The 21,904-nt window shown below is 51.6% G+C and overlaps 6 protein-coding genes across 6 annotated transcripts; 3 read left to right on the plus strand and 3 right to left on the minus strand.

Moving 5' to 3' along the window:
* The first annotated feature begins 1,579 nt into the window (after positions 1-1,579).
* BO86DRAFT_3847 (uncharacterized protein) lies at positions 1,580-2,248 on the plus strand. The gene is made up of 4 exons (XM_025670939.1): positions 1,580-1,769; positions 1,828-1,866; positions 1,979-2,037; positions 2,109-2,248. Exons 1-4 carry the CDS (start codon positions 1,673-1,675, stop codon positions 2,145-2,147), a joined length of 234 nt encoding a protein of 77 aa, XP_025533360.1. The 5' UTR covers positions 1,580-1,672; the 3' UTR covers positions 2,148-2,248.
* Positions 2,249-2,328: 80 nt separating this feature from the next.
* On the minus strand, positions 2,329-4,976 carry BO86DRAFT_384560 (carbohydrate-binding module family 48 protein). The gene is made up of 3 exons (XM_025670913.1): positions 4,918-4,976; positions 4,570-4,705; positions 2,329-4,235 (listed from the first exon to the last, which is right to left on the minus strand). The coding sequence occupies exons 1-3, from the start codon at positions 4,938-4,940 to the stop codon at positions 2,559-2,561; spliced, it is 1,836 nt and encodes a 611-aa protein (XP_025533361.1). The 5' UTR covers positions 4,941-4,976; the 3' UTR covers positions 2,329-2,558.
* Positions 4,977-7,008: 2,032 nt separating this feature from the next.
* On the minus strand, positions 7,009-7,598 carry BO86DRAFT_3726 (uncharacterized protein). The gene has a single exon (XM_025670354.1). It carries the CDS (start codon positions 7,404-7,406, stop codon positions 7,092-7,094), a length of 315 nt encoding a protein of 104 aa, XP_025533362.1. The 5' UTR covers positions 7,407-7,598; the 3' UTR covers positions 7,009-7,091.
* Positions 7,599-8,478: 880 nt separating this feature from the next.
* On the plus strand, positions 8,479-9,720 carry BO86DRAFT_414582 (cyclic nucleotide-binding domain-containing protein; the record flags this gene model as incomplete). The annotated part of the gene is made up of 1 exon (XM_025674853.1): positions 8,479-9,720. The coding sequence occupies one exon, from the start codon at positions 8,479-8,481 to the stop codon at positions 9,718-9,720; it is 1,242 nt and encodes a 413-aa protein (XP_025533363.1).
* A 462-nt stretch (positions 9,721-10,182) lies between these two features.
* Positions 10,183-11,260, minus strand: BO86DRAFT_405487 (uncharacterized protein; the record flags this gene model as incomplete). Its single annotated transcript, XM_025674096.1, has 2 exons — positions 10,569-11,260; positions 10,183-10,469 (listed from the first exon to the last, which is right to left on the minus strand). The coding sequence occupies exons 1-2, from the start codon at positions 11,143-11,145 to the stop codon at positions 10,183-10,185; spliced, it is 864 nt and encodes a 287-aa protein (XP_025533364.1). The 5' UTR covers positions 11,146-11,260.
* A 1,240-nt stretch (positions 11,261-12,500) lies between these two features.
* BO86DRAFT_301057 (forkhead domain protein) lies at positions 12,501-15,884 on the plus strand (the record flags this gene model as incomplete). The annotated part of the gene is made up of 1 exon (XM_025667474.1): positions 12,501-15,884. One exon carries the CDS (start codon positions 12,501-12,503, stop codon positions 15,882-15,884), a length of 3,384 nt encoding a protein of 1,127 aa, XP_025533365.1.
* Between the last annotated feature and the right edge of the window lie 6,020 nt (positions 15,885-21,904).

The following is a 21,904-nucleotide window of genomic DNA, read 5'->3' on the forward strand; positions in this document are numbered from 1 at the left end:
TTCTTTTCTTTCCTGTACAAGGCGCAGTCGATTCGGGGGAATATATACAGTACACTGGTGGTAGCGGTTTATTTTTGGTATATTGGATGTTGCACGGTTTTTTTCGGTTATGGAAGTAATAATTGGGGGTGAGACCGGGTTGGTTCATTGCTTGCTGACTACGGCGCGTGTTATTGATTGAGGGGGCGTGGGAGGGGGGCCAAATGACTACTAGGTACTAGTAGGTAATTTTATGTAGCCTCGGAGATAAGTCATGAGGGGGTGAGGGGGGCTGACTCGGGCACTGGATCTGTGATTGTTTGTTGCCTGCTTTGGTATGGAGGTCTTGTCTATTGACTGGAATTATCCGCTCCAGCCTGTTCTCCCTCCCTTGTGGAGTCAAGAGGTGACCGGAATCTATGCATAGACTCCTGCACAAACTTGATGGTGTCTGTTATTCTGTATGCTGACGAGATACAGTCTAGGAAAGCACGAGATTGCAAGACTGGATTACGCAGCTATGTGTTATGAGGTGCATCTATACCGACCTGGTCTCGCCTATCGGCTGCTACATAAGCTAGCATCAATTCAAATATGCAAAACTCATGACTCGAGCAAGAGAAAGATTCACCAGTAGCCCCCGCAGGAGCAGGCTTCCTACTGTAGCTCAGATGCTAAGCATCACTTCCTCGTTAGCTGCTAGTTCCTTCACAGCTTGCGTGAAGTGTGATGTGTTTGGGGTTGAGCCGGCTGCGCGGAGCTAGCTGTCTTGGTGGTTCCCGGGCAGGTGGTTAATATGATTCTATGGGAGGCGATTTTCCGGGATTGTGGCTTGCGATCACAATCGACATTGTCATGTCAACATGGGCCCTGAGAGACGTTAGAGTTGTGGATATGGCTCGCAGGCGAATACGGGTCTTTTGCATGTACGGAGTAGAACTATATGTACTAACTACTACTCCGTGTTAACTGTCCCGGATGAAGTCCCAACTCATGTATGTACTGTACACTGTATGCACACCCGTGACATGCCTGTACAAGGTTTCAAGACTCATAAGAATGACAATTGGCCCAAGAGATAATCAGACACAACTTGCGACTAGCAATCGGATCCTTCCGAAGGATGGGCATGCAAGGTACAGTGCCACCCCCAGGGAAACAACATCCTTGCCAAGCGGAGGGCAACAACCACCACCGCTACCACCTAAGCACCACAAATACGAAATATTTGGATCTTCAACACCAACCCAGCGCAATCAAGTTAAAAACCACCTAAATCCAGATTTCAGTACCAAATCGATCGGTAACACACCCAATGCTACCTCAATTTCCATGATTCAAATGCAACAACCCCCAAGCTGTCGTCATAATGAATCATGCTTTCCGCATTACCTCACCATCACCACCACCAACCACACACAGCAGCAGCAACACATCACCACAAGCAAGCCTAAGACTAGAACTTGCACAGATTCCACCAGGCATCAATCAGGTACCGTACCGTAATGTACACAGATAGATAGCAAGAGAGATAAACCACGACTAAAGCGTATCTCATATCTCCCCATCTCCATCTCCATCCATCCATCCATTCCCATCCTCACTCCCCCTCATCCCCAATCCACCTTCTCCTCTTCCCCAGCTCTGCCATCACCCCTTAACTCTCCAACCCAGACACCCAGACACCAAAGAAATGTGCGACGTCCCATTCTTCCCCATCCTCCCCATCTGCTTCCAATGCGGCACCGACCAGAACCCCTGCCGCTGTAAAGTCGTCGGGCCAACCTTAGGTATATTGCCCGTCCCCATATGTGGATGGATGGCTCTCAGCGCGCTGACCCTATTTTGTGCTTGTGTGTAGGATTTATCTGTACGGTTGTCGCTGCTGTATGCTCTCCCTTTTCCTATCATCGTTTTGTTCGATTTGTATCTGCACAGAGAGTCGACGGGGGAGAATAAGTAAGAGAGCATTGAGGACTCGAACTAAATCCCAATGCAGGTCATCTGTTACCCGGCATCGATCTTCTGCGGGTGTTGTTTGACGAAGACAGGCAAGGAGTATGTACCTATCCTATGGCCATGAAGCCTTCGAGGGGGAGATGATGGTGGGCTAACCGGTTCAAATCCAGTGTCCTGGGGTATCCGGTCAAGGTGAATGGGGTTGTTAGTAATGCGATACCGATATAAGTATCACTTACCCTCTCTGAGGTTGGCCGGAGGGGTTTTCATGATAGAAGTGGGTGGGCGACGTTAATCATAATAAATAATATATTTACTTGAACCGCGTATCTGCAATGTACTCCATACTAGACTACACTGACTGAGGGATAGTCATTACCGCGTTAATGATCAGCATATAATCATAGAATCAATTCGTGATACGTAACCATAAGCCTACCTAAAGTACCTGAGGCAGTAAACGAATGGAAAGAAAAAAAAGCACACAACACAAAAGGTATCCAGACGATAATCACAGAAGCATAAAGAACGAAAATAGAAATCTTCCACCCATTATACACCATTAGTTAAAGAATCAACCCATCCATAGGTCAATTCAGCGCTGTCATCAATTAATGTAGTCAATGCTTCAACTTCTCCTTGAGGCGGGAGAAGAATCCCTTCTTCTTTTTCTTCGGCTCTTCCTTGGAGTTGTTTGCTGCGCCACCTGCAGCGTTGCTGTTGGTGGGTTTGGTGGCCGGAGTAGTGGTGTTGTTGGTGCTGGTAGGAGCATCGGTCTTCTGAGCGGGCGTAGATGCATCCTTGTTGGTGTTGGCAGTAGCCGGAGTTGAATCGGACGTCTTGGTAGCGCTAGCACCGGTAGCACCAGCAGTTGGAGCCGACGTCACGTCGGCCTTGTTGGACTTGCTGGGTTCAGCGAGCTGCTTAGGCCCTGAGGATTTGCTGGTCTCCAGATCGTCGGCGGTTTTAGTCGCGCTGGAGCCCGTGACGCCCGCGGTAGGGCCAGAGGCGGAGACATCGCCAGCGGCAGAGTTCGATCCAACATCGACGGCTGAGTCGGCTGTCTTGGTGGCACTGGAGCCAGTCACGCCTGCAGTAGGGGCAGCGGCAGAAGATTCATCGACTGAGCCGGGGCCGGACTGCTTCGGGGTCTTCGCGGAATCGACGCCCGTGGTAACAGTTGGCTCACTTGGCTCATAAATCTTGGGAGATAGTTGGTTGGAGGTGGCTACTGCACCGGCAGTTGAAACAGAAGGAGCACCGTGGATAGGGCCTGGTCCAGATTCCTTTGGAGCCTTCGCAGAATCGACACCCGTGGTCACCACTGGGCCATCAACTGGTTCTTTTGCCTTAGAGGAAAGCTGGTATGTAGGCTCAGCACCAGTCGCACGGGGAGCAGTCTCCGCAGTAGCGGCACTCAGAGCAGGCGCTGGGGCGCCCACAGAGTTGTTCACGCTAATTTTCTGCTGAAGCTCTTCTTCCACTTCTTTCTTCTCCTCGACGACCTCTTCGTTGGCAGCCCATTCGGGATGCTGGTGTGCCTTCTCAAGGGACTCCTTGACCACGCCTGGAAGCTCCTCGGAGGGAGAACCACCGGTCGCCTGCTTGTGCTTCTGAGACTCCAGGGGCACTGCAGCAGCAAGTGCCGCCGTTGTTGACGTAGGCGCAGCCGACTGGATCGTATAGCCAGGATCTTTGACATCGTGAGTGCCATCACTGCCCATAGGCAAGCTTGATTCAGGGATGGTGTTCTTCGTTACAGGTGGAAGGGAGAAAGCACCGCCATCCTGCAACGAATCTTCGGTCCGAGAAAGACTGGCGCCTTGTTCATACGCACCCTTGTCGAGACGTGCGGTCGACTGAACCGTGTTGGGGTTGAAAGTGCTGGGGTCAGGCACCTTCTCACCTGGAGCCAACTTGATCGGGTTGCCAATGCCACTGGATGCAGGGATGGGGTTCACGGAGAACTGTTCAGCCTCGCTTCCGGGAGTGATGGGAAAGGATCCTGGCACAGTTGCCCGTTGTTCCAAAGGGACTTCCTGGCCGAGTTTGGCAGTTGTCGAGCCTGGTGCTGCTGACGAGATGGTGGGGTGATAGCCATTTGTCTTGCTGCTGGACTCCTTGGGCACCCCAGCCGCCAAAGCAGCGGTAGTTGAATTGGGGGTTACACCGGCCATGCCGTTCTGTAGTGGTGTTTGTTGAATTTGATCGGGGTAGAGCACGTTGTTGATGTTATTGTCGCCGTCGTCTTCTTCGGGGACTCGATTATCAGTGGTCCAGATACCGTCAACGACGAACTTTAATCACGAGAAAAAAAGAAACAAAAGTCAGTTAGTGGATCTCCTGATGGCGCAAACCAACAATTGTGCGAGTCTTATAGTTTGAAAACCAGTGACGGGGCGGGCTCGACGGCCGTGCCATGACGTCAGCGCGACTCTGTGCAACCCACCGAGCGTCATCACCCGTCCCTCGATAAGGACGATCAGCCCAGCACGTAATCCTCCGCCGCCCGGTGAAGGAACAGTCCGTAATGAATAACGGGACAAGGAGAAAATGGAGAAATTGGAGGAAAGAGGTTAGGAAGGGGCTTGTAGGGTAAAGCTAGAATGAACGGAGGAAAAAAGTTCTTACCTTATACTGGATCTTCTCCTCTGCGGCTGGGAGCTCAACCTCCTTCTCGAATACCTCCCCATTGCGGTCCAGTCGGACAGTCTTGCCCCAGTCATCGAATGTCCCCGTCACATACACTTCGTTTGCATTATACGGCCTAGTTGATCCCCATGCGAGGAGCCGCAACGGTCAGCGAAGCGAACACAGATCAGTGGCGCTGGGTCCGGAAAGTGTCGGGGATAATAGGAGCAGGAAGCACGGGCAGAACCTGTCATAGACCCTTCACAATAGATGCTCATTGGAGGTCCAGGCTTCGCACTGGAGAAAGGGGATTTTCTTGATCGCAAGGGAAGTTCAATAATAACTTACCAGCGAAACGTATAAGTCCCCATCTTCTATAGTGGAGATGAGGGTTGGGGGGGGGGGGGTTCGAAATTGCGCCCAGTAAGTGGATGCTAAAAAAATAGTAGGTTGTCGCAGTGCTTCAGTGGGGGTTAATATTTCAGACAGGTCAATATTGGTTAAGCGGCATAAAAGACCAGATAATTAAACAAGAATACACAATAGAGTGAGGAAAGCAAAGATAAATTCCTGAGTAGCCACGAAGGGGTTCTGCTATGTAGGTACGAGGCGTAGACAGGGTAGAGAAGGAGAGAAGAGAGAAAATGATGATGCTGAGGAGGCTGGGAAATTCGAATTGGATTGATTTGACTTGATTGCTTGGAGCGAGCGGGGTGGCGGCCACAACCCAACAACAGCAACAACTGCAGTCACACACACACACACTTCAATAATAATTCACCACTGGATACTCAACACTGAACACCTAAACTCCAGCACAGACAACTGAACTAATTACTGGGGTATATTTCATTGGTGACCTTACCCAGGGGGAAACAGCACATCAAGGGACCTGGCGGGTCCCTATCGCAGGGTCAAAGAGTGGTTGGCGCGTATTCCCATCACCGCTTCCAGGTTCTAGATGCGTGCTGGCTGACACTCGGACAAATCTCCTCGCCTGCACAACTCAGCTAAGCTGTGCGTGGCCGTGCTGACAGCTGGCGTGTCTTATCCGTCATCGGAACCTTTGTTGCAAGCATGGGAAGGCGCTGCCGCCGCCGATTATGAATATTCCGATAACCGAATTCTTTCACCTGTTGTATGGGATCAAAGCTTTCTTGAGAAAACTTTAACAACAGCAACAACCAAGGATAAAAGCACCCTGAGCATCCCTATCGGAAGAAAGAATCAAGGTCTTCAAAGTCTGAAGCTCCTTGGCCCCACCACCATTCATTCCAGAGCCAATTCCTCGGATATGACCAGATTCTGCAGGGCAACCAGAAGTCAACGCGCACTTGATTCAATTGAAGCAGGCAACCTGCGCACAGTGTAAGTGAGTAGGTGAGTGGGTAAGTCGGTGTGTAGAAGCCTGAAGGTATCTTATACATGCACATAGGCAGTGAATCATGATCGTATTCTGTCAATGGTACTCGGGACTCGGGAGGGAAGGAAAGCACGGACTCCCCCACTAAACCGAAAATGATTCCCTCGAGAACGGCGATCCTGAATGAGATAAACGGTGACGGCGCCTAGTCTAACTCGGTCAGGAATGGGATGGGAGAGGACTCGAGAAGGGCCCGGCCAGAATCAGTCCACCATCCATGGTTTCCTTCATGGCTGTGCGATGAAGGGAAAGACTTCCTGGCAGCAACACTGGCAAGACCAAATCTCAAAGATCCCCTCATGATGGCATCTTGACATCCATTGACCCAAAATACAGAAAAGGGGCCCGTCCCGAGCAAACGTCAACAAAGCCTAATTGAATGGATGGCATCGATTTGTCAGGATATGACCTCAGCGAGCAGATCTTCCAAAGGAAACCAGCACCGTTTTCGACAAGAAGTTTGCCACCAGCAGCATGTCGAGGAGATGTTGACCTCGTTGAAGTTCTACCTATCGGTGGGGGAACAGTGGATGATAAAAAAGAAGAGGGGCAATGAGAACTGGGAAGTACCCTTCGCCTGATCAAGGAGATTCGAGTAAAAAAGGGATGGGTTGGAGTTGATCACAAGTTGATTATTGCACAACATCCTCCCAATTGGATCCCACAAACTCCTGCTTGTGCCAAAGCTGTCCCCGTCCTCTGGTGGCGCAATGAATTACCATGTTTCTAGAAGAAATCTGGAAGCCCCTTGGCCACCGAATCGAACCTTCGACGCCATTTCCGTTCCCGGCGGAAGGATTGACCTCCCCATCTTTTGTGGTGCCCCGTCGTCTCCTTTTTTCTTGTCGTCGCGAGTTTCGGTTTATTTTAGATTCTAATCAGGAGAGGAAGGTCACAGGCAAGGCTTTCCCCACCCAACCCTCCTCTTCCTAACCACTCTTGTGGTCGTTCGAGTAGACTATTGACCCGGCCACCTCCGCTATTGACGGAATCAACGGGCTACTAGTCGCGAGACCCGATTGATTAAGGAGTTGAATTGTTCTAGAAGGAGAATGGAAGCCATTAGCTCGACTGGATAAGGAGTCCACTGACAATATGTTCATCGGATAGTTCCACTCTCTTTGATAGACATCACAGTGGGTAAGGTCTTTGAAAAGAAACGAAGACACAGATAGCTGGGCAGTTCGATGCAGAGGGAGAGGAAGAGGTAGAGGAAGGAGGTGATGGACCACGAAGATACTCTCTGAGTTCGAAGAGTTTTCTGAAGATGACTATGGAGCAAGCTGCTGCTGCTTCCCGCGGTTTCGTGTCTTTTCCTCCCTCCTTTATTGTCTGGGTGATCCCTTTTTTTTTTCTGCAACGACCCCTCTAGATCACGTAGACGGTAGCACCACCACACACGCACCACCACCATCACAACGCACTACACACCATCTTGAGTATTTGCCCCTTTTTTTCTCATTAGGTGATCATTCTAGTAGGTAATAATTCCTACTAGTTAGTTTGATTACTTAGAGAATTAGTTCATCTCCGGCAGGCAAGTTCCCACGCGACCCTGATTTAAGTTGAGCGGTGGTGCCCCTCCCAAAGCTTGCAGCTGGTGACTTCACTACTCACTCTCACTCTTACTTCCTCCTACTTCTACCTCACTTACTACAACTACAGTACAACTTCTTTAATTTTTTAATTCTCTCCTCTGTCTCACTGTCATCCTTTGCTGTCACAGTTCTACTCCTAGATTGTTTCGATTGTGTCTCTGGATCTCCTGAATTATACCTTACCTACTCCCCCTCAACCCTCAAGCCAAGCTCTCAATTCTCCTTGGAATTCGATAATCTCTCAACTTTAAGCGGTTTGCATCAGCTTCCACGGCAAGCTGCGACTTCAAACCAACCAACGAACGCAAAAGGATCAAACGATCTGGAAAGGTTCCCGAGCTTCGAAGCAGGAATATCCAATAAGACCTTGGGTGCCGCTGAAGTCTTCCCCACCTCAACCACAATCCGTCACTTTTGATTCCCATTCAGCGATCGGGCTGGTCGGTTTCCCTACCCGCCCCTCATCAGCTTTCCCCCTCCATCTGCTGCTGCTGCTGCTGCTGCTGCTGCTGCTGCTCCTGCTGCTCCTGCTGCTGCTTTTGCTGCTGGTGTGCTACTAGCCGGCTGCTACCCTGTTCCCCTCCCACTTCCCTTACCCCCCCCTCCTCCCCCTCCTCCTCTTTTCTCTGAGCTTTCCTTCTTTTTCCCCATCTTCCTTCCTACACCTTTCCCATGACTACCGCCCCTCTTTTATATCCTTCCTCTCCTTCCAAAACTCGACACCCGTCTTGTTCTCTACCACCAGTCGACTCAAATCTAGCTCCCGAACTACTTCAAACGAGTCCTTCCCCTCCATCGCGGCCGCTGCAATCGTGGTCGCCCGAGCGTCCAATTTCCCCGCTTAATACAGGCCGGAACTTCACCTTCTCCAGCCCTTTCCTCCAGAGAATGGCCGAGAGCACTTTTCCTGGGGGTAATCAACCCCTTCGCTTGGGCACAAAAGACGACAGCAAGCCCGCCACTTTTCACAGGATCTCGGAGGAGGACGAGTACGAGGTGACGTCACCAACCGATCCAACTTTTCGCACCGCCAACGCTCCCGCTGCTGCCTCATCCTCGACCGGCAACAGCTTGTTCACAGGCGGTGGTTTCGGTGACGGTGGTGCCATTCGTTTCAACACCCGAAGCCCATTTGACGATGGGTCGCGCGAGGAAGACGAGGCTGCCGACGAGTTCCCCCCAGGCGACATCCGCCCGACGGGTGTTCCCAACCCTGGCCTCCCCAACAACTACGCCTTGGGACGGAGGACATCGGTGTCGGCAGAGTCGTTGAATCCCACTTCAGCTGGCTCGGACAGCTGGGCCCCGCCGCATCACCCCAAATCAGATGAGCAAATCGCACGCTTGAAGACCGCCGTCAGCAACAACTTCCTTTTCGCCCACTTGGATGACGATCAGTTCAAGACTGTGCTCGACGCGCTGGTGGAAAAGCCCATTCCCGCCAAAGACATCAAGGTGATCTCGCAGGGTGATGCGGGAGACTATTTCTATATCGTTGAAGAAGGCCACTTTGACGTTCTGATCCACCCTTCGGGCTCCGTGCAGCCAGGCGCCGAAGGTATGGGCAACAAAGTCAGCACCATTGGCCCTGGAGGCTCGTTTGGAGAGCTGGCTCTCATGTACAATGCTCCTCGTGCCGCGACCGTCGTCTCCGTGGATCCGAAGAGCACCCTCTGGGCCCTGGACCGCATCACCTTCCGCCGCATTCTGATGGATTCTGCTTTCCAGCGTCGTCGTATGTACGAGGCTTTCCTGGAGGAAGTGCCTCTCCTGTCCAGCCTCAAGCCCTACGAACGGTCCAAGATTGCCGATGCGCTGGACGCCAGCAAATACCCCGCTGGGTCGACCATTATCAGCGAAGGTGATCCGGGCGATGCCTTCTACCTGCTTGAGGCTGGTGAAGCAGATGCGTTCAAGAAGGACTTCGACGGAGTCGTCAAATCCTACAAGCGCGGTGATTACTTCGGTGAATTGGCACTGCTAGATGACAAGCCTCGGGCTGCGAGCATTGTCGCCCGCTCGGAGGTCAAGGTTGCTCGGCTGGGTCGCGATGGCTTCAAGCGGTTACTGGGTCCCGTGGAGGATATCATGAGACGGGCCGAGTATGAGTCGAAGCCAAACCAGTCATGATTTGCATACAAACATTTTTAGACGAGGATACGCGAACTGGGAAGGTGCTATGGGGTGGGGTTATGTTTTATTATCTTTCTGTTCAATGTACTTGATGCTTTTCCTGCGACCTGCCTGGAGAGATGTGGGTTCTGAGATACATGCAAGATGAGGTCGAAGAAAAGCTGCCCTCCGGTTCATTGGCGAAACATTGGTCTTTTACTTATTCTTTGCCACGGCATTATGGGATTTTCAGACAGATGCAACCTCCTGTTTATGTGTCTAATAGTGGACGCACCGGTGTGGTCCGGTGTCCGTCCAGGTGTTTTCTTTGTTCATAATATGTCTTTGACAATGGTGGATACATATTCTTTTGTCAGTCGTGATAGGCCTGTAGAGCTTGTGGAGCACTTTCGGTAGAGTACTGTACTTTCTCGGAGCTTTTGACTTGGATGTTGGTGATGTATAGACTAGTAAGTAGTTTCACCGCGCAACAACCAGGTCACTTCGCAACACCCACTTCTCCCCGCTCCGGACCTCGGCCCCCTCATGCAGCATACAATGCTCGCCATGTCGATGCAGCAGCGCCATGCCCGGCACGGGTTTGACCGCGACCGGCTGGGGGTTGCGGTCCTTCCGCGTGGGCTCCGGGTAGAAGATGGTCTCTCCGCCCTCACAGGCCGTCAAGTAGATGAGCAGGGTCCATGTTGTGCGCGCCGGCCTGGCCGGTTGCCCTGGCGTGTTGAAAGTAAGGGTGTTGGAATCATCGTCTAGTTTGGCGAGGTTAATTAAGATGCCTATCACCACCCCCTTCTCTATTCCCACCGCTCCCCCCTCCAAGAAATGTTGAAGTATCAGATCCAACTTACAATGCTTATCAAAGAATTGGCCCTTAGTATACCGATAGATCCGAATATTCCCATTCAACCCCAATGGCTCCCCACCCCACATCCCATTCTTGCTGGGATCGTCATCCTCTCTATCGATGTGACGAGTCACTTCCCCGTCTTCATCATCATCATCATCATCATACGAATACAACCTCTCCTCCACCGGATTCGTCCTTCCCGTCACACACCGCTGGAGACTAGTATACTCCCACAACTGCGCGGCGAACCCGTCATCCTGGACCTGGAAGCGGTCGTTGACGCGCACCGCGTCCCCCTTCTTGGGCTTGTTCGGCGTGGTCACCAGCGGCAGGGCGGCGAGGAAGCTGGTGTAGGTTTTGCAGAGCGGGGCCGCGAAGAAATCCGGGATGATGTAGGCTTGGTTGGGGATGAGGAGCTGGAGGGTTGGTTTGCTGGGGTAGTAGTAGGGGTTCTTGGGGGATGGGGGGAGAGGTGGCCAAGGGATGCTTTTGGGGGTAGTTGATGATGCAATGGGGTTGGGGGGGAATGATTGTTTGGTTTTGGGTTTGGTGGTTGGTGGTGGGGGTTTTTTGGGCATTTTCCTTTTTTTTTCCTTTCCGGTTCTCGTGGGATTGGGGATTGGGGATGGGTTGTATACAAGGGTCAGACTGTGGTGGTGGGGGAGGGGGGTTTGGAGGGTGGACTGTGTGGAGTGGATGCTGATATGGATGAGAGGTGAGGGGAAACAGTTTAGTTTCCAGGTTCTGCTGTATGGGCGGGTAGGCGGTAGGCTACTGTTTCTTCCCCGGGAGGGGGCGATCTGGGGTGCAGGCATCAGGCTGGACGGGTTGGAGATCATAGGCGGGTATTGATTTGGAAGGCTGATATCTAAGGTAACTAGTATATTTTTTAATTTGTTACTCTTGAGCCTTTGTTGTATACTGAACTATTGATTAAAGGGTTCTGTGGTTGCGAATTGAACCCTCATGTATTGTACCCGTGAGGGGATGGTATGGTAGCTTGAGCAGTCATGGCTAAGTGAGGTAACTCTACACATGGTGAAAGTCTCATGTATACTTACTTATGGTCCAGAAGAGGCATTCCAATGATCGAGATCATAAAGCGCCCAAAGCTTGTAGACATTCTAGATTCGAATTGATGACTTTGGGCCGAGCAGGCTTCAGTTATTCAATCTATCAAAGCTCAACTTCAATAGTCAAAATCAAAGACCAGCAAAGACTGTTGTTGGAATGACCTTGATTTGATTGAGTCTATTATGACCTCTGAGACTCGATCTTCGAGGACATCTTGGGAAGAAATTGGATAACGTATATACAAGTCAAGTATTGCATATCGAATCGGGTCTTTGCCAGCTAATAAGAAAAGTCTACCCGTCTGAAACCTCCCGTCGCCCCAGGCAATTAATTGGATGCTGGTGTTTCACCCTCTGCATGCCATTAGAGACCAGTCCAATGGGATGTATATTCCGAGTCGTCCATTTCTGCATGTCAGGAGATAGTAAAACATCGCCAACACCCTGGGTTTACTTGGATCAGAAGCTGAAGCAGTGCCAGCTGGCGTGCACTGCAGGAGGTAACTATCCTATCTTCTCCAGATGTGCCTGATGGACAGAGGCTAGAACCAAGCAATAAATAAACTGGATAAAGGATAAACGGCCCACACCGATCGAATACGTGGAAATACCTCAATAATACCTCGTCCCCATACAAATTTCCCCAAAGGTACCGGCCATCCCGTCACCGGAAGCGGCAGAAAAAACTCCATGAAAAAAAAAATATCGCCGGCACTACTTTTCGCCGACCAGTCAGAGGCCGTCCTGGGCCGGGAGACGGGCTCACCGCCCTTGACTTCTCTCCTCCTCCTCTTCCGTCTTGTCTCCCTCCACCCCCAATCCTCTCCTACTCGACCCCCGTTCAAGACCAGCCGCCGGTCATGTCGTCGTCGCAGACCATGACAGCGCCAGCGGTGGGCCATCGTCCTCCGGATGCTGCCCCGGATATGTCGTCCGTGTACGACTATCCTCGATCACAACAGCAGCAGCACCAGCAACAGCATCTTGACCCTCAACCGCATCCATCCCCGCCCAACGACTCCGCAATCCGCGCTCTGCAAGATCCTGTCCCCGATCCCCTCGATGCTTCCTCCCCCAATGGCCTACCCGCTCTTTCCTCAACTACAATTAAATCCGAACCCGACGATCAATCTTCAATATCTCCTGCGCCGCATGATTCTCAATCCGATCTCCGTCGTCAATCCGCCGCCAGTGCGCTGCTGGCCCAGCTCCTTGGCAACCAATCCTCCTCCGGTCCATCGCCGTCTGAGGACCACCCAATGCCACCAGCCCCGCAAGCGACGGATCAACCGCACCAGGTTGACGATAAATCGAATCTCCAATGGACGTTAGATTCGACTTCGGAGCCCATGGCCACTGCGCCTGCCGACTCGACCGGCGGAGGCGCGGATCAGATCCCGCCGACATCGACTGATCAGCCATCTTCGCATCGCCAGCAGGAGGAAAAGTTCGACCCCCAACCCAATATGTCCCTGACGAATCCCGAAGAAGACTCGAACCCGACTGTTAAGATGAACGATTCGATCGATGGTCTCACAGATCCATTGCTCTTCGCAAAAGGCGGCATCGATCATGCTGATCTTTTCACACCCTTCGATCTGTCGTCTTCCTCGAAGAATCCATTCGATGCATTGCAACATAATGAGATGCTTACAGACGCGTATCTATCGCAAAGCGCCGATCTCTCCGCACTTGGATATTCGGGTTTACCGCACGATGGCTCGGGTTCTGTCACCGGCTCCGAACCCCGGATCCAGGCATTCGCGAAGCTCGAGTTTGATGACGGTCATTTCTACTGCAACACGTATTCCTTTATCCTTGGTCGGGATGTACGAGCCGCTCGCGCTGCGCATCAACGCGAAATACAAGTTCGACAAGCAATAAGGACATCGCGGGCGAAGAGCTCCAGTGGCGGAAACATGTCGCATACCCCCGTCCGTGTGAAGCATGAAGGCAGCGGTATGATGGGCAGCGTTGTCAGTGACCGTGGTGGAATCATGGGTTTTGACCCCGATGTCTCCCATCTTCCCCCTCGTCTTAGCCGTCGATCGTCAGTTTCTTCCCATGCGGAATCGGGCGCTCCGCTACATGCAACTCCAGCTCAACTCCAATCGACCGATAACAACACCACCGACTACAATGCCCTAGCGATGCAGTCATTAAATGATGAAAATGGCGATGCAAAGCCGGTTGATGCTCTTGCGCTGCTCCCTTCGCCTGACGCATGTCCGACAATCCCCATTCACCCTCCCGCCACCGTTGACGGCAGTGCCGCTGGCCACCGTGGTATTTCCCGCAAACATGTCAAAATCGCCTACAACTTTGATAAAAACCTGTTTGAGATGGAGGTCATGGGACGAAACGGGGCGTTCATTGGTGCAGATTGGCTATCACCTGGTCAGGTCAGACCATTACATAGCGGCGATTACATCCAGATTGGAGGTGTCCGCATTCGCTTTCTATTACCAGATGTGCCAATTGGTGAGACTGGTGCTGACCGCGTCGAGGAGCCCCTGGGTACAGGGGAGGAAGCCTCTCAAACACCAGCGCCTGCCGTTGATGACGAAGTTGAGATGCAGAGGCGTCCGTCCGAATCTGCGGAGAATAAGGACGCTCCTAGGCCGCCAACGAAACTCATACTAAAAACCAGAGAGCCCGACTCGGCGCGACCAATGCCTTCTGTGGAGGGAGCTATCGATCCGGCGTTACAACCAATCCGACGTCGCGGTCCTGGGCGTCCTCCTAAGGATGGCATCATGTCCAAGCGAGAGAGAGCAGAATTGGCTCGAGAACAAAAGTTGGCAGCGAAGCGCGAGGCCAATGGAGGCGTTACTCCTCCGCCCGGCAGCCGGCCGAAAGCTGGCAAGGCTCCAGCCTCAACGACGGCGACTGTTACGCCCAAGGAGATGGGCGGAGAGTCGCCCGGATCGAAGCCCGAGAAACGCAAGTATACCAAGAGAAAGAAGCCCGATGGCACTCCGATGGACTTTCCCCTACCTTCCACCGAAGGTGGGCAGTTTCCTATGGAACATCGCCCGGAGGAGTTCATCAAAGCGCCCCCGGTCAAGAAGCGCAAACCCTCGCGGTCACCATCTCCGAATTATCCTCCCGAGTCGGCATATACCCCGGAGGATCTGGCCAAGCCGCCTTACAACTACGCCGTTCTCATCTTCGATGCTCTCACTGAGGCTGGTACTCCGATGACACTCAAGCAGATTTATCGAGCGTTGAAGTTGAAATATCCATATTTCCGTTTCAAGTGCGAAACCGAAGGTTGGACGTCCAGTGTACGGCACAACCTAAACGGAAACAGCCATCTTTTCATGCATGCTGAGCGGGATGGAAAGGGGTGGTCCTGGCAGCTCCGCCCTGGAGCTTCTGTTGAGAAGGAGAAGAAGAGGCGCCCGTCACCTCCTCCGCCAGCGGCGCAGCCACCGCCTCCCGCTCCTCCCTCGTACATGCCTGCATTGAATCCATCATATGGCACTCAGCCAAATGGACAGCCCAGCATGGCCAATCCGCACTTCCAATTTCCTGCTATGCCATCCAACCCTTATGCAACTCACACTCACGCTCCCGCTCCCGCTCCGTCTCCTGCTCCTCCGGCACCTCATCATGCGAGTCCCTATCCCCCGCCTTCTCAACCCGCCGCCTCAACCCCGTTTCCAATACCCAGTCCGCTCCGCAACAACCTTCCGCCCGCCTTCGCTCAGACCACTCCATCCACCTACACCTCACCGTATGCATCCGATCCGCCGCCGCAGTTGGTCCAGCTGCAGCAACAGCAATCGCAATCAATGCCTCCGCAACCCCAACATCAGTCACCTTATCCTCCGCCGAATCCTCCACCAATGCCTCCGTCCAATGCACCACATCCAGCGCATCAAACGCATCCAACGCATCCAACGCATCCTCCGCCCCCGCCACCTCCGGGGCCACCCCCAGGGCCTCCCATGCAGCATCAGCCAAACATGGGTATGGGCCCCGGCCCCGGCCCAGGTCATATGGATACTTCGGACGCGTCCTCGTTCAATGATCGTGCAAACAAGGCCATTGACGATTTTGAGGCTGTTCTCATGGAGGATTACGAGGATAAGAACTACATCCGGGAGGTGCTCAAGAGTGCGCGAGCCCGTGTACTCGGCAACGCAACGGACAGCTCATTCCCCGGCGGTGAACCGAAAGATGAGGAAGTCATTGTAGATGCCCTCCGTAATCTCATCGGAAGCCTGAAGGGAGAGTAGGAACTGTAATCAATGAGCATATACTGGCCTTCAAGGGACGAAAAACCTTGATGGCCTTGGCTTGACGAATTTTACGACTTGGGATTCTGCATTCTACTACCTTGCTTTTTATGGATTGTCCTGTCTAATCTGCATGCAGTTGGCACATGGCGAACCGGTTTCGGTTCGGATCTGGTGTTCAAAGTGTTTGAAAGGGAATAGGGAACTGGTATCAGAGCGCAAGCGCGAAAAGCTGATTCTCATATCCCCCTTGTCAGTTTGGTTCTAATGAGCGTGAGAAACTCGAAGCATTCACGATACGATATATTTCTGCTTACTTTTTGTTGCTTTCTTGCCGCACATCCTCATAACTTTTGCTTCTCCCACCTTCCATGTTTTCGCCCACCCCATTTATCACTGACTGATTGATTTATCAATGATATCCACTCTGTTCTGGGACCCCGAGAGTCCTGTCTCCTGTTTTTGAGGATTTCGCTACATACATACACACATACCTACCCAACTACTGTCTTTTATTGCTTCACCGCATCAGCGTGTCCATTCTTTCCACCTACTCTCGACATCGCAGCCGGCAATCCCCGGGGCTGGGTGTCAACATTCAGTTCTTCCTGCGCCCCTCATCCTCCACGAGCTGGAGCCGGAATCAGTCGGGGGGGAGGTAAGATTCCGGGATGGGGGGGAGGAGGGGGGAGTTCCTGATGCATAATCGTAGTAGCTAGAAAACAACGAAAGAATACGATCTTGCATTACATGGTGCTATTTGTCTTGTCTGTCTGTGTGTCTCCATCTTGTGCTCGGATCAATCCCGATGAGCCTAAATGACTCACGGCGCAATTTTTGGTTCATCAAACATCGAACTAACAGTCAGAGCAAGGATCTTGTCCAAAACCTGCTTTTTGTCTGGTGCATCTTTCCGACAGCTGAATCGGATGGATGATGATGATGAGGATGATGCATGAGGGTACGAAGTAGATGTCAGGATGACACACATGTGGTGAGAAATTTTCTGGAGGGAGGTTGGTTGTTTTGGCGCCCAGTACCTGGCCGGTAAACAACAACCCCTCACTCACCCTCCTCTACATCTCTAATCGCAATTGTCAAGTAGGAATGATTTTTTTTTTGCTCCCATGTGTTTCTCGTATCCGAAACTCCCGACTGACATTGCCGTGTCTTTGGGGGATGTGTTGTTTCATTGTTGCCGGTGGGGTTAGTGGACAGGATCGTGCCTCCCCCTCATCCCGGCTCTTTTGTCGTTACTTCGGTACTGCACTGTAGTGTACTCATGGTTGTACTTGTGCGTGTGCTGTACATGGTATACAATTACGGACTTTCAGTATGCTAAGTTTTGAATGGCTACCTAGGTAGGTAGGAGAGAACTATTCAGCTCCGGGGGTTATTCTCGGCCGGTTCGTGGATTAATCCATGTACTGTATATTCCAGTTGTACAGCGGAGGAGGAGCGCGGGATGTTGATTGTTCTCTTTTGTTTCGCCTGGGGATGGAGCTAGGGAATGGAGTGCGATGGGCCTAAGTAGGTTGCCCATACGGAGTCTCTGGAATCCTTTCAATGTAGATAGGCAGTAGTGATGACAATGGCTTTGACCTTCATTTCATTGCAGGAGAATCCGTGTTGACCCGATTGTAGATTTTGAGGGATATACTTACTACGGTGACGAGAGTCTATAAGAGGGAACAGGCAATGGGTCAATGGGGCAATGGACGGGAAGGGAGAGGAGGAGGGGTTTGAGGGTTTGAGGGTTTGAGGGTTTGAGGGCTGGGTTGAGGGCTGAGGTTCTTGCTCCTGTGCCTGTTCCTGTTTTTCCCTCTGGTTCCTATCCAATTGTAGTGGTTGGTGGGAGTGGGGGGAGTTTAGGGGATGAGGGGTTGTGGGCGGGTAATTGAGAGTTTGGATGCAGGACTCCATATGGAGAATGTAGAGATTCTCGGTATCAGAATGCGGGCAATAAGGAGGGGCTTCTTGTCACTTTTCTTCCGCGTATAGAGAGAGCAGAAGGTTACGACGAATAGGATAATTCATGGGGAATCGGATAGTACGGTAGGTACTAGGTATAGTTAAGCTTGACCTGGCAGGCACAGTGTGCGAATGCGAACAGATGGTAGGTGGTGAGCAAGCAGTAAGTGCGGCGGCATCAAATGTCAAGTTGTCAAACAGGCACGGGGAGGGCTCATCTCAAAGCAAGGCGAAAGAGGCAAATAGGCAGAGGCAGCCAAGTCAGTGCTTCTTGCATATCCGTCTGTCCGGGCTCAGGGTCATCAACGTCAACTGTCAATGTCAATGTCAGTGTCCATGTCAGTTGCCAGGTGAGGATGACCGATACAGCCGATCTGAGCCCTTCCTCCGCTTCCAAACGGAAGGGCGGCAAATGGCGATATCGGAAGATAGAGCTGGGAAATCGGAAAGAGACGAAGAAGGGGAGGCGGGAGAGGGGCATTGATGGGTAGGTATCATTATCGTGAAGGATTGGAGGGCTTGCATACGCGACATGCGGTATTATCGTGATGATTAAACTTCTCTAGGACGGGGCCCTTCGGGCAGCGATGGCTGGTCAGATGGGCAGGCAGGGCATTCACTCACTCACGGGCTTGAGAGTGAAGCAACGACAGAGAGACTGAAGGCAAAAACTGTCTCTCTGCCCACCCCACTCACCATTACTCGATCTTGTTGTGTGCAGATGGAGTGGGGGGAAAGAGGGAGAGGGTTTGGCACGGCAAGCTCAGATTCGACAGGATGAAAGATGAAGATCGATCGAGGTTAGTTGCTTGGGTGTGCGAACATCAGTGTTGAGCTTTACTTTGGGGTGGTTATTCGTTGCTTGATATTATTACGGGTTTGACTTGGATTGGATCGGGGGTGGTATTGATAGAGTGATGGGCGTAAAAGGAGGGTGGTACAACAGCCAGCCAGGTACGTATACACTCACATATATTGATGTTGATGCTTTGTGATGGATCTGCTTCCGGTCGGGGAAGTCACAACACAATTGGGCTGTTCGGTAGAAGAGAGAATAGTTTCTCTGAAATGTCTCAATCCCTGAGGCCTCACGTTTTAGCTACAATAAATTGTTGTAGGCCATGTTCTTGATCCAAAAGCCCATTCGTAGATCGCGTTGTACTGTATCTCGATGTGCCTGCAGGAGCTGGAAGGGACTGGCGCCATGATTGCGATAGCAACCAGGGACTGGCTGGTTTCCAGAATATCAACCTACCCCGCCGACAAACCGCCAAGCTTACTGCTGGAGCTACTATTATTACCATTATTACCATGGTGGCCTGGTTCAGACCGGCCGAATAGCCCACCACCACCTTGAGTCGTTGTTGAACTTATCATCTAGTGCCGTAGTTATCCAAATGCAGCTTGAATAGGTCTTTGTAAGCAACCAGGGCACTGCACCAGTCACCTCACCAACTACTGAAAATCACTCTGCCTGTCCGACACCCCTCCCAGCTTTGATTGGATGCATTCCAATGCAGCTCTGAGTCACAAAGAGAGCCATGAGAGTAGGTAACAGCCGCAATGCTCCAGGTGACGACGACGATGCTGAGATGCTGATGTGATGATTCCTCTGGCCAACCTCCGAGCCACAGGGAGATCAGGCACATGCTCTTCCCCCCTCTTTACTACAATATTTATGAGTACTTACTGTACGTATACCAGATCTGTGACCTCTACCAGCAGGATATTGGGACTCAATAGCCCATCATTGATTGGGTTAATGTTTGATGATGGCTGAGCTGCAGCAACAGGCAGGAATGTCGACAGTATGGAAGGAGCTGGAATGTATCGGCTCGTCTGAGATTCTACCGTACCGATTCTACCTGAAAGGTACCGAGTATTGGCAGTCAAATATGTACAATGATGATGATTGATGCCTCTTCCTTGCTGCTAACCTGTTCGGAAAGATACAGCTTACAGGAAGTACTGTATGTAGAGTACCTGCTGATGCATATGTGGTGACCTACAGCGAGCGACCTCGACCATCACCGTGAGAATGAGGCAGTCCAAGCAGTTCCAGGCAGTCTAGGAAGACCCAGGCTTCCAGACCTTCAGGGTTCATGAGCCAGAAGTGACACAGGGCAAGGGCAAAGGGCAGGGCAGGACCTGGCATGGCATGGCATGGTGTCATGGGCTCCGCCTTGAGATCACCCATCGCCACCGTTGACTTGTCACGACCATACTGGTGATGATGGAGGTTTCCTCCCCTGAGATCATGCCCTTCTTCGCTATTCTATGCCTTCTAGAGGGACTAGACTTACTGTAGACGTAGAGTTGGCTGCTGCTGCCCCCTCTTTTTTCTCACCCCATGATCCATACATCTGTCTAGATCCATTTTGATGACTGACCCAATTAGTACCACGATCCATGATGGATCCATGATTGACTGATGATTGAATCAATGTTGCCTCCGCCTGCCCCCTTTCGGATACACGGTGACTGGGCGGGGGCCTTTGGAAATAAAAGTTATAAATATCCAACCAGAATGGATTAGATAATCCACCTTTTGCGACCACTAACAAGCCAAGCCACACTTTTGGTGTGAACGACTCAATCTCCATGAACCAATTTTATCTTAGTCAACTTTCTTAGTCCTGTCCACGACACGTTTTCTTTCTTTCTTTCTTTTTTTTTTTTTTTTTCCCTGTTTAATATATGTTTTGGGCTTCTTCCTTTGCCCATCATTTGATAAATTAGCACGGGGGTGCACGGCCCAGTCATTTGTCGAGCCGTACCACTAGCGCTCTTCGGCCGCTCCTTTCCTGTTGCTCATCGCCCTCTTTTCGAGGTGTGACTTCAGTTTTCGCCTCCGATAGACAAGAAGTGACGGACATGCTCTTGTTGGGTCCTGTCTGGCTTATGAATTAGCCATGGCTAGGCACCCGCGCTGCATTGCTCTCTATCAGTTTCGATGATCCTGTGAATTTTTGAACCTTAACGTCGACCAGGACTTTCCATCGACTGCCTGGCCTCTACATACATAGTACAGTACATAGTACACGTACTCCGTACCGCCGCCTGTTCCACCAGGCCAATGGATCGTAGGACGTTGCCCCGTCTGGGACTGATTGGAGGTCGGCATTGTCACCCAGGCCTCCTATTATTTTGTTTTTGTGTCATTTAGATTCATTCTACTTTTGCTTGGTGAACGACTGTGTCAATGGACAAAACAACGGTGGGAAGGATTATGAACGGTGGCCTTGTGAGATGACATGACAATTCATATCCTTTTGAAGGCTTCGAGGATTACCGCCAATGTCTGTTTTCCATCTACTGTCCATAGTAGCTGCTGATAAATGGTTGAATTACCCACCCTGGTTCGAGAGATGCCGACATGTGGTGGTGGGTTCATGGAATTTTCGCCCACCCCTCTCATGGCCGTCCTACCTCTTAGCTCTTGCAATTAAGCAGACCGGCCGCCGCTAAGCGCCCTGAAAGTAGTAATAGATGGGTCACTGCGGTGACCAACCCCAAGTGCCGATGCCTTCTGGGTTGGCCGTTCGAGCCTGCCTCTCGAACCCCTAGACTAAATGGTACTCAGTCTAATTGACCCGACTGACTGACTGACTGACTGACTAACTGACTGACCAGACTAAACTCAACATCCAACTAACTAACTAACCCCGACTAAAACTGAACCGTTTGGCTTCCCCGAGACTGCCCACCGCCAACCGCTGGAGCTTAAAAGGGGTGGTTGTGCAGTTTGACCCGGTCTGGTCGTGCAGCTTATTATTGGATAGCACTGCCGGTCAGTCAGGCGGGCGGCAGGCAGGCAAGTGAATTGTATTTACTGTACAATTACTCGTACTTCACTCTTACTGCTATGACCACGGGACCTCGGAGTATTATTCCCAGCTTGGGGGTGGGCGGCGGTGGTGGTGGCAGGTCAAAGATCAATTTAATAGTAACAGTGGTCAACAACAGTAACCCTACCTCGACCTCGCCATTGGTCCCAATGCGGGTGTCGGCGAGAGGTAGGTCATATTTCCTTAAATTAAAAACGGTAA

The sequence above is a fragment of the Aspergillus japonicus genome (genome assembly GCF_003184785.1).
Source record: "Aspergillus japonicus CBS 114.51 unplaced genomic scaffold BO86scaffold_1, whole genome shotgun sequence".
Classification (NCBI taxonomy): Eukaryota; Fungi; Ascomycota; class Eurotiomycetes; order Eurotiales; family Aspergillaceae; genus Aspergillus; species Aspergillus japonicus.